Genomic DNA, 21318 nt, shown 5'->3' with positions numbered 1-21318 from the left:
TACAATATGGAGAAACATAGATCCCTCTTCCATTGTGAACATTCAATTCAGTTTTCAGGTTCTCAAACAAATTTCAAGGCGTAAATAAATATGACAAGATTTTATTGAACCAATTCCATTGGTTTGCGAATATACATAGATAGCCAACATCACACTGCAGGTGATAAAAAATCAATAATAGCCGATACCTGAAACAAAAACAGAGTAGAATAAAGTTGGGATATATGGATAAGTCACAACGAAGTCTTGAAACTAGCTGCATGATAAGCTAAACCAAATATTAGAGAAAGCAGAGAATAATTGTAAAGATATTTTGTAAATGTCATCAGCTTTGTCGCGTAATTAATAATACCACATAGGTAAGTTATATAATTTTGCAAACGAGACTGAAAGTGGGATACGATAAACAAATGATATCATATTTTGTGAAATACCTTTTCCCAATCCCATTCCGTATCCTCCAATTCCGCCGTAGAGACCACCATAGCCTCCAAGTCCTCCGTACAGACCTCCCATGCCTCCGTATAGACCTCCCACGCCTCCGTATAGACCTCCCACGCCTCCGTATAGACCTCCCATGCCTCCGTACAGACCTCCATAGCCTCCGTACAGACCTCCAAGGCCTCCGTACAATCCACCCATTCCGTAGCCAATTCCGCCCAGTCCTCCTTTCAACCCGCCAATTCCACCATACAGACCGGTAGGCTCGGCAAAGGCGGTAACAGCCAGGCAGGCAACAAGAGCGGCGACTATCTTCATCATTTTGAGTATCTATTGAGTAACGTGAAAATCGTTGTCAAGAAAGGGAAATAGCATGTTATCGTTACTCATCTGGTAAATTCAGTTCACACCACTCATTGTGAATTATGTTATCAGTTTTACTTTCACCTTCATTCATATATTTCCCAATTTACAAGAACGTTTTATGTTACATATTTGTACTTTTATGAATTGGCTCAACATAAAGATTGAAAACAGCCAGATGCTCAGCAGATGAATCAAACATTAAAAGTATACATATATATCACAAGCAAACCTTAAAATAGTACTTACAGTTTGGTCTTGACTCGTATCTGTGTCTCAAAGGCAGGTGAAGATAAGAGATGATGGAACAGTTTCCCCCATCCTTTATATATACCATTTGTGAATTATACGTGATTGATTTATCTTTGGCTGGCCACTTCCAGGTAAGTAACGCACCTCAGTTTAATGGTGTAAAGTAAGCATTCTTTTCGCATCAAAGGGCCCGAGGTTATCACCCTACGGGTACACATGCGAGCTGATATACATGAACATCGATTAAGGAAGTACAAGACAACGTATATAAAGGTGGCAAACAGACACACTCTCTCTGGCATCGTCTAACTGCATTTCAAACAGTCCTCGATACTCAACGTTTAACCTAGCTATATCAAGTAAATATTCGATAACGGTCTGAAAAGGGTGTATCCAGTAAATATATGATGTGGGAGCAGCATACATCAGACATTATAATGCATCTGTGTGATACGACATAACAAGAGACCAGAAAACTGACGCAACACACTAGTACAGCCTCACCACAGTACAGCAGTAGCACTGTACCACACGGGGTCAACTATGCTAACCGTTTCCGTGTAATACAGCAGCCTGCTCACAAGAAAATAGCTTCTGCTGAATATACTGCAGAAGTCCCCAGATACTACATTATTCTCCCCGAATTTTATTTATCTTACTGCACAATAACAATAAACTACAACAGCTTTATTTCCTGACTGATAGGTACATATATTGGTTTCTTCTCACAAAGGGACTGTCACTATGAATACTCACAACATCTTTTTATGCGTGTAATATCTGTTAAAAGCCTAAAGTACACCAATATCTTCTGAAAACATGATTGACATATGAACAACAGCTTGTTTTCTCGTCTTTCTTGACTTGTCTTTGTATGTGTTTGTGACGGAGGAACCGTTGGGGCAGGATACGCTTACTTTTTGGCAACCGCCAGGTATCATCACTATCTGGTAGTCATTCCTACGCACATGCATGTGATCATTAAAGTCGAAATCGTACAATGGTCTTTGCTTCGAGCAGAGGTTTCGAATGATTCTGAACAGGGTTATGTGGCTTTTATTTGCAACTGCGTTTCTTGAGAGAACTCTCTTATTTTCAACATATCATCTTGATAATTGTACACTTCATTATCAAGGCATTTGTACTAATACGAGCATCACTCAATTTGTTATCTCAATTTCTATAGATAACGCCTGAATATTGATATAATAATCATTCAATGATGACCCTTTAACTACATAAATCGTCAACGCCAGAGAATAATCAGGCTCCATTATCTGCTGAAACAGATTTCATTGGGTGTAAAAGGCAAGATTGTGCTAAAACATATACTGAATATGAGTGATGTCACCAGGTGTTAATGAATAGTTTATATTTGTATATATTTGTTGGGTGTTTCATGAGCTCCTCCGTCAGTTCCATTGTGTGCCAGATTGGGAGAATGTTGTCTTTTGACAATGTCTCAGCCATTCATACATTTGCATATATACTTAATCACTGTTGCAAATAACTCACTTTATCGTGTTTTAATCTTCGGGTGAGTCTTTGGTTCTAAACATTAGAAGAAAGAATATAAATCGCCTCTACCCTTTAAGTATGCCCTTGACATGATGAAGCAGTAGTGATAGTGATGGTGATGACTGTGTTCTTTTAAGGCGTGTTTAAACCAAAACTCATACCAAGAATAAAACACGCGCAAATCAGTTTGACATTCGTGTCAATGTGTAAGTGTATAAGGGTTTCCCAGAAAAACCGTACATCTAAAAGTAAAGACATGTGTTTTCAGAAGAAAATGCTCTTAAAGTATAACACAAAGGTGTTTTCAAAGATAGACATGATCAAACGACTTGTTTTTACAGTCTGGTTGTTGTTATAAAGACTTATGACAAGCTTCAAAGTTGGACCATTTATTCAGCTAAACTTAACTCTCTACAGTTTCCAAATGCAATCTCCTTTGTATTGATAAATGATTGTCACTTTTGCGTTGTAATCCAACAAAAGGGATATATTAGCTATTTGTTTGTTTATTGTAATCTTCAATCCTACCAATCCAGTTCGGAATCTTAAACTTCGCGGTCTGATTTAATCAATATGTATTTTACAAATAGCGCCTACAGGGAAGGTGGTTAGTAAACACACAACTATATATACACACAAAGATACTTCTCCTATTAATTACATAAGCAGTATGCAAAATGTTAAATTGCATCATCAAATCAAGAAGTACATGTTTGATGGAAATTACAAATAATTTGTAGTTTGATAAGCTACACCCGGACAAGCGTATTTAATAGTTACTGTTGAATTCAATCGTTTTGTTTGTGTTATTAATAAACTGTAAAGATATTTTACTGTCATGGAAATTCCAACTGTATGCATTGAATTTCCCTTCTAACCAAAGCAGTAAGAATCTTGCAACATTTGTTTTGATGCTCTACATCACCATGGCTTTCGCTGTTTCATTGCAGCAGCTCAGATATTATTTATACAGAGCACCATAACAACATGTATATGGTATTCTGAATACAACTTTCGCTCATTTTCAAGGACAGCACACACATTTGAATTTCAATACAGTGCACACTGTCTACCCCTTGATCAAGTTAATGAACGCTTTGACCAAAATTGATACCCCTGCTTATTTGTTTCGCTGCGTGTTTTTAAAATGCAAATTGAAATACGGACAGCCAATTGCAGATATTATGGTACTTCAAATGGCCATCAAACCCTTTCGTGGCAGCCCAAATGATACATTCCCCTGAAACATGAACTCGGGTAAGTGACATTTTGTGGGAGATATATCAAGCATAAAATCCCTCCTCTTATCATCATGTCCGGTTTCCTCAGGAACTTAATACACATTTCAGTAGTTGATATCTTAGCTTGAAGTAAAACGCAATATTATTTAAGTGCTTGGATATTGGTCTACAACACGTACTATGTCCAGAGTTTACAATATGGAGAAACATAGATCACTCTTCCATTGTGAACATTCAATTCAGTTTTCAGATTCTCAAACAAATTTCAAGGCGTAAATAAATATGACAAGATTTTATTGAACCAATTCCATTGGTTTGAGAATATACATAAATAGCCAGCATCACACTGTAGATGATAATAACTCAATAATAGCCGATACCTGAAACAAAAAAATAGTAGAATAAAGTTGGGATATATGGATAAGTCACAACGAAGTCTTGAAACTAGCTGCATGATAAGCTAAACCAAATATTAGAGAATGCAGAGAATAATTTTAAAGATGTTTTGTAAAAGTCATCAGCTTTGTCACGTAAAATAATAATACCATATAGGTAAATTATATAATTTTGCAAACGAGACTGAAAGTGGGATACGATAAACAAATGATATCATATTTTGTGAAATACCTTTTCCCAATCCCATTCCGTATCCTCCAATTCCGCCGTAGAGACCACCATAGCCTCCAAGTCCTCCGTACAGACCTCCCATGCCTCCGTATAGACCTCCCATGCCTCCGTATAGACCTCCCACGCCTCCGTATAGACCTCCCACGCCTCCGTATAGACCTCCCATGCCTCCGTACAGACCTCCATAGCCTCCGTACAGACCTCCAAGGCCTCCGTACAATCCACCCATTCCGTAGCCAATTCCGCCCAGTCCTCCTTTCAACCCGCCAATTCCACCATACAGACCGGTAGGCTCGGCAAAGGCGGTAACAGCCAGGCAGGCAACAAGAGCGGCGACTATCTTCATCATTTTGAGTATCTATTGAGTAACGTGAAAATCGTTGTCAAGAAAGGGAAATAGCATGTTATCGTTACTCATCTGGTAAATTCAGTTCACACCACTCATTGTGAACTATGTTATCAGTTTTACTTTCACCTTCATTCATATATTTCCCAATTTACAAGAACGTTTTATGTTACATATTTGTACTTTTATGAATTGGCTCAACATAAAGATTGAAAACAGCCAGATGCTCAGCAGATGAATCAAACATTAAAAGTATACATATATATCACAAGCAAACCTTAAAATAGTACTTACAGTTTGGTCTTGACTCGTATCTGTGTCTCAAAAGCAGGTGAAGATAAGAGATGATGGAACAGTTTCCTCCATCCTTTATATATACCATTTGTGAATTATACGTGATTGATTTATCTTTGGCTGGCCACTTCCAGGTAAGTAACGCACCTCAGTTTAATGGTGTAAAGTAAGCATTCTTTTCGTATCAAAGGGCCCGAGGTTATCACCCTACGGGTACACATGCGAGCTGGTATACATGAACATCGATTAAGGAAGTACAAGACAACGTATATAAAGGTGGCAAACAGACACACTCTCTCTGGCATCGTCTAACTGCATTTCAAACAGTCCTCGATACTCAACGTTTAACCTATATCAAGTAAATATTCGATAACGGTCTGAAAAGGGTGTATCCAGTAAATATATGATGTGGGAGCAGCATACATCAGACATTATAATGCATCTGTGTGATACGACATAACAAGAGACCAGAAAACTGACGCAACACACTAGTACAGCCTCACCACAGTACAGCAGTAGCACTGTACCACACGGGGTCAACTATGCTAACCGTTTCCGTGTAATACAGCAGCCTGCTCACAAGAAAATAGCTTCTGCTGAATATACTGCAGAAGTCCCCAGATACTACATTATTCTCCCCGAATTTTATTTATCTTACTGCACAATAACAATAAACTACAACAGCTTTATTTCCTAACTGATAGGTACATATATTGGTTTCTTCTCACAAAGGGACTGTCACTATGAATACTCACAACATCTTTTTATGCGTGTAATATCTGTTAAAAGCCTAAAGTACACCAATATCTTCTGAAAACATGATTGACATATGAACAACAGCTTGTTTTCTCGTCTTTCTTGACTTGTCTTTGTATGTGTTTGTGACGGAGGAACCGTTGGGGCAGGATACGCTTACTTTTTGGCAACCGCCAGGTATCATCACTATCTGGTAGTCATTCCTACGCACATGCGTGTGATCATTAAAGTCGAAATCGTACAATGGTCTTTGCTTCGAGCAGAGGTTTCGAATGATTCTGAACAGGGTTATGTGGCTTTTATTTGCAACTGCGTTTCTTGAGAGAACTCTCTTATTTTCAACATATCATCTTGATAATTGTACACTTCATTATCAAGGCATTTGTACTAATACGAGCATCACTCAATTTGTTATCTCAATTTCTATAGATAACGCCTGAATATTGATATAATAATCATTCAATGATGACCCTTTAACTACATAAATCGTCAACGCCAGAGAATAATCAGGCTCCATTATCTGCTGAAACAGATTTCATTTGGTGTAAAAGGCAAGATTGTGCTAAAACATATACTGAATATGAGTGATGTCACCAGGTGTTAATGAATAGTTTATATTTGTATATATTTGTTGGGTGTTTCATGAGCTCCTCCGTCAGTTCCATTGTGTGCCAGATTGGGAGAATGTTGTCTTTTGACAATGTCTCAGCCATTCATACATTTGCATATATACTTAATCACTCTTGCAAATAACTCACTTTAACGTGTTTTAATCTTCGGGTGAGTCTTTGGTTCTAAACATTAGAAGAAAGAATATAAATCGCCTCTACCCTTTAAGTATGCCCTTGACATGATGAAGCAGTAGTGATAGTGATGGTGATGACTGTGTTCTTTTAAGGCGTGTTTAAACCAAAACTCATACCAAGAATAAAACACGCGCAAATCAGTTTGACATTCGTGTCAATGTGTAAGTGTATAAGGGTTTCCCAGAAAAACCGTACATCTAAAAGTAAAGACATGTGTTTTCAGAAGAAAATGCTCTTAAAGTATAACACAAAGGTGTTTTCAAAGATAGACATGATCAAACGACTTGTTTTTACAGTCTGGTTGTTGTTATAAAGACTTATGACAAGCTTTAAAGTTGACCATTTATTCAGCTAAACTTAACTCTCTACAGTTTCCAAATGCAATCTCCTTTGTATTGATAAATGATTGTCACTTTTGCGTTGTAATCCAACAAAAGGGATATATTAGCTATTTGTTTGTTTATTGTAATCTTCAATCCTACCAATCCAGTTCGGAATCTTAAACTTCGCGGTCTGATTTAATCAATATGTATTTTACAAATAGCGCCTACAGGGAAGGTGGTTAGTAAACACACAACTATATATACACAAAGATACTTCTCCTATTAATTACATAAGCAGTATGCAAAATGTTAAATTGCATCATCAAATAAAGAAGTACATGTTTGATGGAAATTACAAATAATTTGTAGTTTGATAAGCTACACCCGGACAAGCGTATTTAATAGTTACTGTTGAATTCAATCGTTTTGTTTGTGTTATTAATAAACTGTAAAGATATTTTACTGTCATGGAAATTCCAACTGTATGCATTCCCTTCTAACCAAAGCAGTAAGAATCTTGCAACATTTGTTTTGATGCTCTACATTACCATGGCTTTCGCTGTTTCATTGCAGCAGCTCAGATATTATTTATACAGAGAACCATAACAACATGTAGATTGTATTCTGAATACAACTTTCGCTCATTTTCAAGGACAGCACACACATTTGAATTTCAATACAGTGCACACTGTCTACCCCTTGATCCCGTTAATGAACGCTTTGACCAAAATTGATACCCCTGCTTATTTGTTTCGCTGCGTGTTTTTAAAATGCAAATTGAAATACAGGCAGCCAATTGCAGATATTATGGTACTTCAAATGGCCATCAAACCCTTTCATGGCAGCCCAAATGATACATTCCCGTGAAACATGAACTCGGGTAAGTGACATTTTGTGGGAGATATATCAAGCATAAAATCCCTCCTCTTATCATCATGTCCGGTTTCCTCAGGAACTTAATACACATTTCAGTAGTTGATATCTTAGCTTGAAGTAAAACGCAATATCATTTAAGTGCTTGGATATTGGTCTACAACACGTACTATGTCCAGAGTTTACAATATGGAGAAACATAGATCACTCTTCCATTGTGAACATTCAATTCAGTTTTCAGATTCTCAAACAAATTTCAAGGCGTAAATAAATATGACAAGATTTTATTGAACCAATTCCATTGGTTTGAGAATATACATAAATAGCCAGCATCACACTGTAGATGATAATAACTCAATAATAGCCGATACCTGAAACAAAAAAATAGTAGAATAAAGTTGGGATATATGGATAAGTCACAACGAAGTCTTGAAACTAGCTGCATGATAAGCTAAACCAAATATTAGAGAAAGCAGAGAATAATTTTAAAGATGTTTTGTAAAAGTCATCAGCTTTGTCACGTAAAATAATAATACCATATAGGTAAATTATATAATTTTGCAAACGAGACTGAAAGTGGGATACGATAAACAAATGATATCATATTTTGTGAAATACCTTTTCCCAATCCCATTCCGTATCCTCCAATTCCGCCGTAGAGACCACCATAGCCTCCAAGTCCTCCGTACAGACCTCCCATGCCTCCGTATAGACCTCCCACGCCTCCGTATAGACCTCCCACGCCTCCGTATAGACCTCCCACGCCTCCGTATAGACCACCCATGCCTCCGTACAGACCTCCATAGCCTCCGTACAGACCTCCAAGGCCTCCGTACAATCCACCCATTCCGTAGCCAATTCCGCCCAGTCCTCCTTTCAACCCGCCAATTCCACCATACAGACCGGTAGGCTCGGCAAAGGCGGTAACAGCCAGGCAGGCAACAAGAGCGGCGACTATCTTCATCATTTTGAGTATCTATTGAGTAACGTGAAAATCGTTGTCAAGAATGGGAAATAGCATGTTATCGTTACTTATCTGGTACATTCAGTTCACACCACTCATTGTGAATTATGTTATCAGTTTTACTTTCACCTTCATTCATATATTTCCCAATTTACAAGAACGTTTTATGTTACATATTTGTACTTTTATGAATTGGCTCAACATAAAGATTGAAAACAGCCAGATGCTCAGCAGATGAATCAAACATTAAAAGTATACATATATATCACAAGCAAACCTTAAAATAGTACTTACAGTTTGGTCTTGACTCGTATCTGTGTCTCAAAGGCAGGTGAAGATAAGAGATGATGGAACAGTTTCCCCCATCCTTTATATATACCATTTGTGAATTATACGTGATTGATTTATCTTTGGCTGGCCACTTCCAGGTAAGTAACGCACCTCAGTTTAATGGTGTAAAGTAAGCATTCTTTTCGCATCAAAGGGCCCGAGGTTATCACCCTACGGGTACACATGCGAGCTGATATACATGAACATCGATTAAGGAAGTACAAGACAACGTATATAAAGGTGGCAAACAGACACACTCTCTCTGGCATCGTCTAACTGCATTTCAAACAGTCCTCGATACTCAACGTTTAACCTATATCAAGTAAATATTCGATAACGGTCTGAAAAGGGTGTATCCAGTAAATATATGATGTGGGAGCAGCATACATCAGACATTATAATGCATCTGTGTGATACGACATAACAAGAGACCAGAAAACTGACGCAACACACTAGTACAGCCTCACCACAGTACAGCAGTAGCACTGTACCACACGGGGTCAACTATGCTAACCGTTTCCGTGTAATACAGCAGCCTGCTCACAAGAAAATAGCTTCTGCTGAATATACTGCAGAAGTCCCCAGATACTACATTATTCTCCCCGAATTTTATTTATCTTACTGCACAATAACAATAAACTACAACAGCTTTATTTCCTGACTGATAGGTACATATATTGGTTTCTTCTCACAAAGGGACTGTCACTATGAATACTCACGTGCACAACATCTTTTTATGCGTGTAATATCTGTTAAAAGCCTAAAGTACACCAATATCTTCTGAAAACATGATTGACATATGAACAACAGCTTGTTTTCTCGTCTTTCTTGACTTGTCTTTGTATGTGTTTGTGACGGAGGAACCGTTGGGGCAGGATACGCTCACTTTTTGGCAACCGCCAGGTATCATCACTATCTGGTAGTCATTCCTACGCACATGCGTGTGATCATTAAAGTCGAAATCGTACAATGGTCTTTGCTTCGAGCAGAGGTTTCGAATGATTCTGAACAGGGTTATGTAGCTTTTATTTGCAACTGCGTTTCTTGAGAGAACTCTCTTATTTTCAACATATCATCTTGATAATTGTACACTTCATTATCAAGGCATTTGTAATAATACGAGCATCACTCAATTTGTTATCTCAATTTCTATAGATAACGCCTGAATATTGATATAATAATCATTCAATGATGACCCTTTAACTACATAAATCGTCAACGCCAGAGAATAATCAGGCTCCATTATCTGCTGAAACAGATTTCATTTGGTGTAAAAGGCAAGATTGTGCTAAAACATATACTGAATATGAAAGATGTCACCAGGTGTTAATGAATAGTTTATATTTGTATATATTTGTTGGGTGTTTCATGAGCTCCTCCGTCAGTTCCATTGTGTGCCAGATTGGGAGAATGTTGTCTTTTGACAATGTCTCAGCCATTCATACATTTGCATATATACTTAATCACTGTTGCAAATAACTCACTTTAACGTGTTTTAATCTTCGGGTGAGTCTTTGGTTCTAAACATTAGAAGAAAGAATATAAATCGCCTCTACCCTTTAAGTATGCCCTTGACATGATGAAGCAGTAGTGATAGTGATGGTGATGACTGTGTTCTTTTAAGGCGTGTTTAAACCAAAACTCATACCAAGAATAAAACACGCGCAAATCAGTTTGACATTCGTGTCAATGTGTAAGTGTATAAGGGTTTCCCAGAAAAACCGTACATCTAAAAGTAAAGACGTGTGTTTTCAGAAGAAAATGCTCTTAAAGTATAACACAAAGGTGTTTTCAAAGATAGACATGATCAAACGACTTGTTTTTACAGTCTGGTTGTTGTTATAAAGACTTATGGCAAGCTTTAAAGTTGGACCATTTATTCAGCTAAACATAACTCTCTACAGTTACCAAATGCAATCTCCTTTGTATTGATAAATGATTGTCACTTTTGCGTTGTAATCAAACAAAAGGGATATATTAGCTATTTGTTTGTTTATTGTAATCTTCAATCCTACCAATCCAGTTCGGAATCTTAAACTTTGCGGTCTGATTTAATCAATATGTATTTTACAAATAGCGCCTACAGGGAAGGTGGTTAATAAACACACAACTATACATCTATATAGATACTTCTCCTATTAATTACATAAGCAGTATGCAAAATGTTAAATTGCATCATCAAATCAAGAAGTACATGTTTGATGGAAATTACAAATAATTTGTAGTTTGATAAGCTACACCCGGACAAGCGTTTTTAATAGTTACTGTTGAATTCAATCGTTTTGTTTGTGTTATTAATAAACTGTAAAGATATTTTACTGTCATGGAAATTCCAACTGTATGCATTCCCTTCTAACCAAAGCAGTAAGAATCTTGCAACATTTGTTTTGATGCTCTACATCACCATGGCTTTCGCTGTTTCATTGCAGCAGCTCAGATATTATTTATACAAAGCACCATAACAACATATAGATTGTATTCTTTCTACAACTTTCGCTCATTTTCAAGGACAGCACACACATTTGAATTTCAATACAGTGCACACTGTCTACCCCTTGATCCCGTTAATGAACGCTTTGACCAAAATTGATACCCCTGCTTATTTGTTTCGCTGCGTGTTTTTAAAATGCAAATTGAAATACAGACAGCCAATTGCAGATATTATGGTACTTCAAATGGCCATCAAACCCTTTCATGGCAGCCCAAATGATACATTCCCGTGAAACATGAACTCGGGTAAGTGACATTTTGTGGGAGATATATCAAGCATAAAATCCCTCCTCTTATCATCATGTCCGGTTTCCTCAGGAACTTAATACACATTTCAGTAGTTGATATCTTAGCTTGAAGTAAAACGCAATATCATTTAAGTGCTTGGATATTGGTCTACAACACGTACTATGTCCAGAGTTTACAATATGGAGAAACATAGATCACTCTTCCATTGTGAACATTCAATTCAGTTTTCAGATTCTCAAACAAATTTCAAGGCGTAAATAAATATGACAAGATTTTAAAGAACCAATTCCATTGGTTTGAGAATATACATAAATAGCCAGCATCACACTGTAGATGATAATAACTCAATAATAGCCGATACCTGAAACAAAAAAATAGTAGAATAAAGTTGGGATATATGGATAAGTCACAACGAAGTCTTGAAACTAAGCTGCATGATAAGCTAAACCAAATATTAGAGAATGCAGAGAATAATTTTAAAGATGTTTTGTAAAAGTCATCAGCTTTGTTGCGTTAAATAATAATACCATATAGGTAAATTATATAATTTTGCAAACGAGACTGAAAGTGGGATACGATAAACAAATGATATCATATTTTGTGAAATACCTTTTCCCAATCCCATTCCGTATCCTCCAATTCCGCCGTAGAGACCACCATAGCCTCCAAGTCCTCCGTACAGACCTCCCATGCCTCCGTATAGACCTCCCACGCCTCCGTATAGACCTCCCACGCCTCCGTATAGACCTCCCACGCCTCCGTATAGACCACCCATGCCTCCGTACAGACCTCCATAGCCTCCGTACAGACCTCCAAGGCCTCCGTACAATCCACCCATTCCGTAGCCAATTCCGCCCAGTCCTCCTTTCAACCCGCCAATTCCACCATACAGACCGGTAGGCTCGGCAAAGGCGGTAACAGCCAGGCAGGCAACAAGAGCGGCGACTATCTTCATCTTTTTGAGTATCTGTTGAATAACGTGAAAATCGTTGTCAAGAAAGGGAAATAGCATGTTATCGTCACTTATCTGGTACATTCAGTTCACACCACTCATTGTGAATTATGTTATCAGTTTTACTTTCACCTGCATTCATATATTTCCCAATTTACAAGAACGTTTTATGTTACATATTTGTACTTTTATGAATTGGCTCAACATAAAGATTGAAAACAGCCAGATGCGCAGCAGATGAATCAAACATTAAAAGTATACATATATATCACAAGCAAACCTTAAAATAGTACTTACAGTTTGGTCTTGACTCGTATCTGTGTCTCAACGGCAGGTGAAGATAAGAGATGATGGAACAGTTTCCCCCATCCTTTATATATACCATTTGTGAATTATACGTGATTGATTTATCTTTGGCTGGCCACTTCCAGGTAAGTAACGCACCTCAGTTTAATGGTTTAAAGTAAGCATTCTTTTCGCATCAAAGGGCCCGAGGTTATCACCCTACGGGTACACATGCGAGCTGATATACATGAACATCGATTAAGGAAGTACAAGACAACGTATATAAAGGTGGCAAACAGACACACTCTCTCTGGCATCGTCTAACTGCATTTCAAACAGTCCTCGATACTCAACGTTTAACCTATATCAAGTAAATATTCGATAACGGTCTGAAAAGGGTGTATCCAGTAAATATATGATGTGGGAGCAGCATACATCAGACATTATAATGCATCTGTGTGATACGACATAACAAGAGACCAGAAAACTGACGCAACACACTAGTACAGCCTCACCACAGTACAGCAGTAGCACTGTACCACACGGGGTCAACTATGCTAACCGTTTCCGTGTAATACAGCAGCCTGCTCACAAGAAAATAGCTTCTGCTGAATATACTGCAGAAGTCCCCAGATACTACATTATTCTCCCCGAATTTTATTTATCTTACTGCATAATAACAATAAACTACAACAGCTTTATTTCCTAACTGATAGGTACATATATTGGTTTCTTCTCACAAAGGGACTGTCACTATGAATACTCACGTGCACAACATCTTTTTATGCGTGTAATATCTGTTAAAAGCCTAAAGTACACCAATATCTTCTGAAAACATGATTGACATATGAACAACAGCTTGTTTTCTCGTCTTTCTTGACTTGTCTTTGTATGTGTTTGTGACGGAGGAACCGTTGGGGCAGGATACGCTTACTTTTTGGCAACCGCCAGGTATCATCACTATCTGGGAGTCATTCTTACGCACATGCGTGTGATCATTAAAGTCGAAATCGTACAATGGTCTTTGCTTCGAGCAGAGGTTTCGAATGATTCTGAACAGGGTTATGTGCTTTTATTTGCAACTGCGTTTCTTGAGAGAACTCTCTTATTTTCAACATATCATCTTGATAATTGTACACTTCATTATCAAGGCATTTGTAATAATACGAGCATTACTCAATTTGTTATCTCAATTTCTATAGATAACGCCTGAATATTGATATAATAATCATTCAATGATGACCCTTTAACTACATAAATCGTCAACGCCAGAGAATAATCAGGCCCCATTATCTGCTGAAACAGATTTCATTTGGTGTAAAAGGCAAGATTGTGCTAAAACATATACTGAATATGAAAGATGTCACCAGGTGTTAATGAATAGTTTATATTTGTATATATTTGTTGGGTGTTTCATGAGCTCCTCCGTCAGTTCCATTGTGTGCCAGATTGGGAGAATGTTGTCTTTTGACAATGTCTCAGCCATTCATACATTTGCATATATACTTAATCACTGTTGCAAATAACTCACTTTAACGTGTTTTAATCTTCGGGTGAGTCTTTGGTTTTAAACATTAGAAGAAAGAATATAAATCGCCTCTACCCTTTAAGTATGCCCTTGACATGATGAAGCAGTAGTGATAGTGATGGTGATGACTGTGTTCTTGTAAGGCGTGTTAAAACCAAAACTCATACCAAGAATAAAACACGCTCAAATCAGTTTGACATTCGTGTCAATGTGTAAGTGTATAAGGGTTTCCCAGAAAAACCGTACATCTAAAAGTAAAGACATGTGTTTTCAGAAGAAAATGCTCTTAAAGTATAACACAAAGGTGTTTTCAAAGATAGACATGATCAAACGACTTGTTTTTACAGTCTGGTTGTTGTTCTAAAGACTTATGACAAGCTTCAAAGTTGGACCATTTATTCAGCTAAACTTAACTCTCTACAGTTACCAAATGCAATCTCCTTTGTATTGATAAATGATTGTCACTTTTGCGTTGTAATCAAACAAAAGGGATATATTAGCTATTTGTTTGTTTATTGTAATCTTCAATCCTACCAATCCAGTTCGGAATCTTAAACTTCGCGGTCTGATTTAATCAATATGTATTTTACAAATAGCGCCTACAGGGAAGGTGGTTAGTAAACACACAACTATATATACACAAAGATACTTCTTCTATTAATTACATAAGCAGTATGCAAAATGTTAAATTGCATCATCAAATCAAGAAGTACATGTTTGATGGAAATTACAAATAATTTGTAGTTTGATAAGCTACACCCGGACAAGCGTATTTAATAGTTACTGTTGAATTCAATCGTTTTGTTTGTGTTATTAATAAACTGTAAAGATATTTTACTGTCATGGAAATTCCAACTGTATGCATTCCCTTCTAACCAAAGCAGTAAGAATCTTGCAACATTTGTTTTGATGCTCTACATCACCATGGCTTTCGCTGTTTCATTGCAGCAGCTCAGATATTATTTATACAAAGCACCATAACAACATGTAGATTGTATTCTGAATACAACTTTCGCTCATTTTCAAGGACAGCACACACATTTGAATTTCAATACAGTGCACACTGTCTACCCCTTGATCCCGTTAATGAACGCTTTGACCAAAATTGATACCCCTGTTATTTGTTTCGCTGCGTGTTTTTAAAATGCAAATTGAAATACAGACAGCCAATTGCAGATATTATGGTACTTCAAATGGCCATCAAACCCTTTCATGGCAGCCCAAATGATACATTCCCGTGAAACATGAACTCGGGTAAGTGACATTTTGTGGGAGATATATCAAGCATAAAATCCCTCCTCTTATCATCATGTCCGGTTTCCTCAGGAACTTAATACACATTTCAGTAGTTGATATCTTAGCTTGAAGTAAAACGCAATATCATTTAAGTGCTTGGATATTGGTCTACAACACGTACTATGTCCAGAGTTTACAATATGGAGAAACATAGATCACTCTTCCATTGTGAACATTCAATTCAGTTTTCAGATTCTCAAACAAATTTCAAGGCGTAAATAAATATGACAAGATTTTATTGAACCAATTCCATTGGTTTGAGAATATACATAAATAGCCAGCATCACACTGTAGATGATAATAACTCAATAATAGCCGATACCTGAAACAAAAAAATAGTAGAATAAAGTTGGGATATATGGATAAGTCACAACGAAGTCTTGAAACTAGCTGCATGATAAGCTAAACCAAATATTAGAAAATGCAGAGAATAATTTTAAAGATGTTTTGTAAAAGTCATCAGCTTTGTCGCGTAAAATAATAATACCATATAGGTAAATTATATAATTTTGCAAACGAGACTGAAAGTGGGATACGATAAACAAATGATATCATATTTTGTGAAATACCTTTTCCCAATCCCATTCCGTATCCTCCAATTCCGCCGTAGAGACCACCATAGCCTCCAAGTCCTCCGTACAGACCTCCCATGCCTCCGTATAGACCTCCCACGCCTCCGTATAGACCTCCCACGCCTCCGTATAGACCTCCCACGCCTCCGTATAGACCTCCCATGCCTCCGTACAGACCTCCATAGCCTCCGTACAGACCTCCAAGGCCTCCGTACAATCCACCCATTCCGTAGCCAATTCCGCCCAGTCCTCCTTTCAACCCGCCAATTCCACCATACAGGTGAGGTGAGGTGAAATGGGGTTTAACGTCGCGTCCAAGATTATTGCACTTATATAGCGACGTGCATGCACGTGTATGTGTGTGTGTGGCTGCTTGTACTAGTCCGGACTGATGCCGATTTATAGTGCTAGCTCACTGAGATACCATGCCGCAGTTTAACATGAATACCCCACTCAGACACAGTATACTGACTCCGAGCCGACCAGTCCTTGTTTTAGCCCCTTAATGCCGAGCGCCAGACAGGGTAACAACAAGTACAATCTTTTAACGTCTTTTTGTATGACGCGGCCCGGGATCGAACCCTGGACCTTCCGCTCTCCGGGCGGACGCTCTACCACAAGACCACGGAGGCGGTCAATTCCACCATACAGACCGGTAGGCTCGGCAAAGGCGGTAACAGCCAGGCAGGCAACAAGAGCGGCGACTATCTTCATCATTTTGAGTATCTGTTGAGTAACGTGAAAATCGTTGTCAAGAAAGGGAAATAGCATGTTATCGTTACTTATCTGGTACATTCAGTTCACACCACTCATTGTGAATTATGTTATCAGTTTTACTTTCACCTGCATTCATATATTTCCCAATTTACAAGAACGTTTTATGTTACATATTTGTACTTTTATGAATTGGCTCAACATAAAGATTGAAAACAGCCAGATGCGCAGCAGATGAATCAAACATTAAAAGTATACATATATATCACAAGCAAACCTTAAAATAGTACTTACAGTTTGGTCTTGACTCGTATCTGTGTCTGAACGGCAGGTGAAGATAAGAGATGATGGAACAGTTTCCCCCATCCTTTATATATACCATTTGTGAATTATACGTGATTGATTTATCTTTGGCTGGCCACTTCCAGGTAAGTAACGCACCTCAGTTTAATGGTTTAAAGTAAGCATTCTTTTCGCATCAAAGGGCCCGAGGTTATCACCCTACGGGTACACATGCGAGCTGATATACATGAACATCGATTAAGGAAGTACAAGACAACGTATATAAAGGTGGCAAACAGACACACTCTCTCTGGCATCGTCTAACTGCATTTCAAACAGTCCTCGATACTCAACGTTTAACCTATATCAAGTAAATATTCGATAACGGTCTGAAAAGGGTGTATCCAGTAAATATATGATGTGGGAGCAGCATACATCAGACATTATAATGCATCTGTGTGATACGACATAACAAGAGACCAGAAAACTGACGCAACACACTAGTACAGCCTCACCACAGTACAGCAGTAGCACTGTACCACACGGGGTCAACTATGCTAACCGTTTCCGTGTAATACAGCAGCCTGCTCACAAGAAAATAGCTTCTGCTGAATATACTGCAGAAGTCCCCAGATACTACATTATTCTCCCCGAATTTTATTTATCTTACTGCATAATAACAATAAACTACAACAGCTTTATTTCCTAACTGATAGGTACATATATTGGTTTCTTCTCACAAAGGGACTGTCACTATGAATACTCACGTGCACAACATCTTTTTATGCGTGTAATATCTGTTAAAAGCCTAAAGTACACCAATATCTTCTGAAAACATGATTGACATATGAACAACAGCTTGTTTTCTCGTCTTTCTTGACTTGTCTTTGTATGTGTTTGTGACGGAGGAACCGTTGGGGCAGGATACGCTTACTTTTTGGCAACCGCCAGGTATCATCACTATCTGGTAGTCATTCCTACGCACATGCGTGTGATCATTAAAGTCGAAATCGTACAATGGTCTTTGCTTCGAGCAGAGGTTTCGAATGATTCTGAACAGGGTTATGTAGCTTTTATTTGCAACTGCGTTTCTTGAGAGAACTCTCTTATTTTCAACATATCATCTTGATAATTGTACACTTCATTATCAAGGCATTTGTAATAATACGAGCATCACTCAATTTGTTATCTCAATTTCTATAGATAACGCCTGAATATTGATATAATAATCATTCAATGATGACCCTTTAACTACATAAATCGTCAACGCCAGAGAATAATCAGGCCCCATTATCTGCTGAAACAGATTTCATTTGGTGTAAAAGGCAAGATTGTGCTAAAACATATACTGAATATGAAAGATGTCACCAGGTGTTAATGAATAGTTTATATTTGTATATATTTGTTGGGTGTTTCATGAGCTCCTCCGTCAGTTCCATTGTGTGCCAGATTAGGAGAATGTTGTCTTTTGACAATGTCTCAGCCATTCATACATTTGCATATATACTTAATCACTGTTGCAAATAACTCACTTTAACGTGTTTTAATCTTCGGGTGAGTCTTTGGTTCTAAACATTAGAAGAAAGAATATAAATCGCCTCTACCCTTTAAGTATGCCCTTGACATGATGAAGCAGTAGTGATAGTGATGGTGATGACTGTGTTCTTTTAAGGCGTGTTTAAACCAAAACTCATACCAAGAATAAAACACGCGCAAATCAGTTTGACATTCGTGTCAATGTGTAAGTGTATAAGGGTTTCCCAGAAAAACCGTACATCTAAAAGTAAAGACGTGTGTTTTCAGAAGAAAATGCTCTTAAAGTATAACACAAAGGTGTTTTCAAAGATAGACATGATCAAACGACTTGTTTTTACAGTCTGGTTGTTGTTATAAAGACTTATGGCAAGCTTTAAAGTTGGACCATTTATTCAGCTAAACATAACTCTCTACAGTTACCAAATGCAATCTCCTTTGTATTGATAAATGATTGTCACTTTTGCGTTGTAATCAAACAAAAGGGATATATTAGCTATTTGTTTGTTTATTGTAATCTTCAATCCTACCAATCCAGTTCGGAATCTTAAACTTCGCGGTCTGATTTAATCAATATGTATTTTACAAATAGCGCCTACAGGGAAGGTGGTTAATAAACACACAACTATATATCTATATAGATACTTCTCCTATTAATTACATAAGCAGTATGCAAAATGTTAAATTGCATCATCAAATCAAGAAGTACATGTTTGATGGAAATTACAAATAATTTGTAGTTTGATAAGCTACACCCGGACAAGCGTTTTTAATAGTTACTTTTGAATTCAATAGTTTTGTTTGTGTTATTAATAAACTGTAAAGATATTTTACTGTCATGGAAATTCCAACTGTATGCATTCCCTTCTAACCAAAGCAGTAAGAATCTTGCAACATTTGTTTTGATGCTCTACATCACCATGGCTTTCGCTGTTTCATTGCAGCAGCTCAGATATTATTTATACAAAGCACCATAACAACATATAGATTGTATTCTTTCTACAACTTTCGCTCATTTTCAAGGACAGCACACACATTTGAATTTCAATACAGTGCACACTGTCTACCCCTTGATCCCGTTAATGAACGCTTTGACCAAAATTGATACCCCTGCTTATTTGTTTCGCTGCGTGTTTTTAAAATGCAAATTGAAATACAGACAGCCAATTGCAGATATTATGGTACTTCAAATGGCCATCAAACCCTTTCGTGGCAGCCCAAATGATACATTCCCGTGAAACATGAACTCGGGTAAGTGACATTTTGTGGGAGATATATCAAGCATAAAATCCCTCCTCTTATCATCATGTCCGGTTTCCTCAGGAACTTAATACACATTTCAGTAGTTGATATCTTAGCTTGAAGTGAAACGCAATATCATTTAAGTGCTTGGATATTGGTCTACAACACGTACTATGTCCAGAGTTTACAATATGGAGAAACATAGATCACTCTTCCATTGTGAATATTCAATTCAGTTTTCAGATTCTCAAACAAATTTCAAGGCGTAAATAAATATGACAAGATTTTATTGAACCAATTCCATTGGTTTGAGAATATACATAAATAGCCAGCATCACACTGTAGATGATAATAACTCAATAATAGCCGATACCTGAAACAAAAAAATAGTAGAATAAAGTTGGGATATATGGATAAGTCACAACGAAGTCTTGAAACTAGCTGCATGATAAGCTAAACCAAATATTAGAGAATGCAGAGAATAATTTTAAAGATGTTTTGTAAAAGTCATCAGCTTTGTCGCGTAAAATAATAATACCATATAGGTAAATTATATAATTTTGCAAACGAGACTGAAAGTGGGATACGATAAACAAATGATATCATATTTTGTGAAATACCTTTTCCCAATCCCATTCCGTATCCTCCAATTCCGCCGTAGAGACCACCATAGCCTCCAAGTCCTCCGTACAGACCTCCCATGCCTCCGTATAGACCTCCCACGCCTCCGTATAGACCTCCCACGCCTCCGTATAGACCTCCCACGCCTCCGTATAGACCTCCCATGCCTCCGTACAGACCTCCATAGCCTCCGTACAGACCTCCAAGGCCTCCGTACAATCCACCCATTCCGTAGCCAATTCCGCCCAGTCCTCCTTTCAACCCGCCAATTCCACCATACAGACCGGTAGGCTCGGCAAAGGCGGTAACAGCCAGGCAGGCAACAAGAGCGGCGACTATCTTCATCATTTTGAGTATCTGTTGAGTAACGTGAAAATCGTTGTCAAGAAAGGGAAATAGCATGTTATCGTTACTTATCTG

At 37.7% G+C, this 21318-nt stretch overlaps 5 protein-coding genes across 5 annotated transcripts; all 5 read right to left on the bottom strand.

The window, feature by feature from the left end:
* Window positions 1–171: 171 nt before the first annotated feature.
* LOC139451951 (acanthoscurrin-1-like) lies at window positions 172–762 on the bottom strand. Its single transcript, XM_071233234.1, has 2 exons — window positions 435–762; window positions 172–188 (listed from the first exon to the last, which is right to left on the bottom strand). Exons 1-2 carry the CDS (start codon window positions 760–762, stop codon window positions 172–174), a joined length of 345 nt encoding a protein of 114 aa, XP_071089335.1.
* A 3416-nt stretch (window positions 763–4178) lies between these two features.
* LOC139451950 (acanthoscurrin-1-like) lies at window positions 4179–4791 on the bottom strand. The gene is made up of 2 exons (XM_071233233.1): window positions 4443–4791; window positions 4179–4195 (listed from the first exon to the last, which is right to left on the bottom strand). The coding sequence occupies exons 1-2, from the start codon at window positions 4789–4791 to the stop codon at window positions 4179–4181; spliced, it is 366 nt and encodes a 121-aa protein (XP_071089334.1).
* Window positions 4792–8194: 3403 nt separating this feature from the next.
* Window positions 8195–8807, bottom strand: LOC139451948 (acanthoscurrin-1-like). The gene is made up of 2 exons (XM_071233232.1): window positions 8459–8807; window positions 8195–8211 (listed from the first exon to the last, which is right to left on the bottom strand). Exons 1-2 carry the CDS (start codon window positions 8805–8807, stop codon window positions 8195–8197), a joined length of 366 nt encoding a protein of 121 aa, XP_071089333.1.
* A 3410-nt stretch (window positions 8808–12217) lies between these two features.
* LOC139451947 (acanthoscurrin-1-like) lies at window positions 12218–12828 on the bottom strand. Its single transcript, XM_071233231.1, has 2 exons — window positions 12483–12828; window positions 12218–12234 (listed from the first exon to the last, which is right to left on the bottom strand). Exons 1-2 carry the CDS (start codon window positions 12826–12828, stop codon window positions 12218–12220), a joined length of 363 nt encoding a protein of 120 aa, XP_071089332.1.
* Window positions 12829–20633: 7805 nt separating this feature from the next.
* LOC139451946 (acanthoscurrin-1-like) lies at window positions 20634–21246 on the bottom strand. The gene is made up of 2 exons (XM_071233230.1): window positions 20898–21246; window positions 20634–20650 (listed from the first exon to the last, which is right to left on the bottom strand). Exons 1-2 carry the CDS (start codon window positions 21244–21246, stop codon window positions 20634–20636), a joined length of 366 nt encoding a protein of 121 aa, XP_071089331.1.
* Between the last annotated feature and the right edge of the window lie 72 nt (window positions 21247–21318).

This window comes from Haliotis cracherodii, unplaced genomic scaffold (genome assembly GCF_022045235.1).
Source record: "Haliotis cracherodii isolate W230 unplaced genomic scaffold, xgHalCrac1.p SCAF_9, whole genome shotgun sequence".
Classification (NCBI taxonomy): domain Eukaryota; kingdom Metazoa; phylum Mollusca; class Gastropoda; order Lepetellida; family Haliotidae; genus Haliotis; species Haliotis cracherodii.
This window is presented reverse-complemented; position numbering and strand designations above follow the sequence as displayed.

Excerpts from the sequence above, each read along its gene's own strand:
- LOC139451951 (XM_071233234.1), bottom strand. The coding sequence starts at position 762 with ATGATGAAGATAGTCGCCGCTCTTGTTGCCTGCCTGGCTGTTACCGCC.
- LOC139451950 (XM_071233233.1), bottom strand. The coding sequence starts at position 4,791 with ATGATGAAGATAGTCGCCGCTCTTGTTGCCTGCCTGGCTGTTACCGCC.
- LOC139451948 (XM_071233232.1), bottom strand. The coding sequence starts at position 8,807 with ATGATGAAGATAGTCGCCGCTCTTGTTGCCTGCCTGGCTGTTACCGCC.
- LOC139451947 (XM_071233231.1), bottom strand. The coding sequence starts at position 12,828 with ATGAAGATAGTCGCCGCTCTTGTTGCCTGCCTGGCTGTTACCGCCTTT.
- LOC139451946 (XM_071233230.1), bottom strand. The coding sequence starts at position 21,246 with ATGATGAAGATAGTCGCCGCTCTTGTTGCCTGCCTGGCTGTTACCGCC.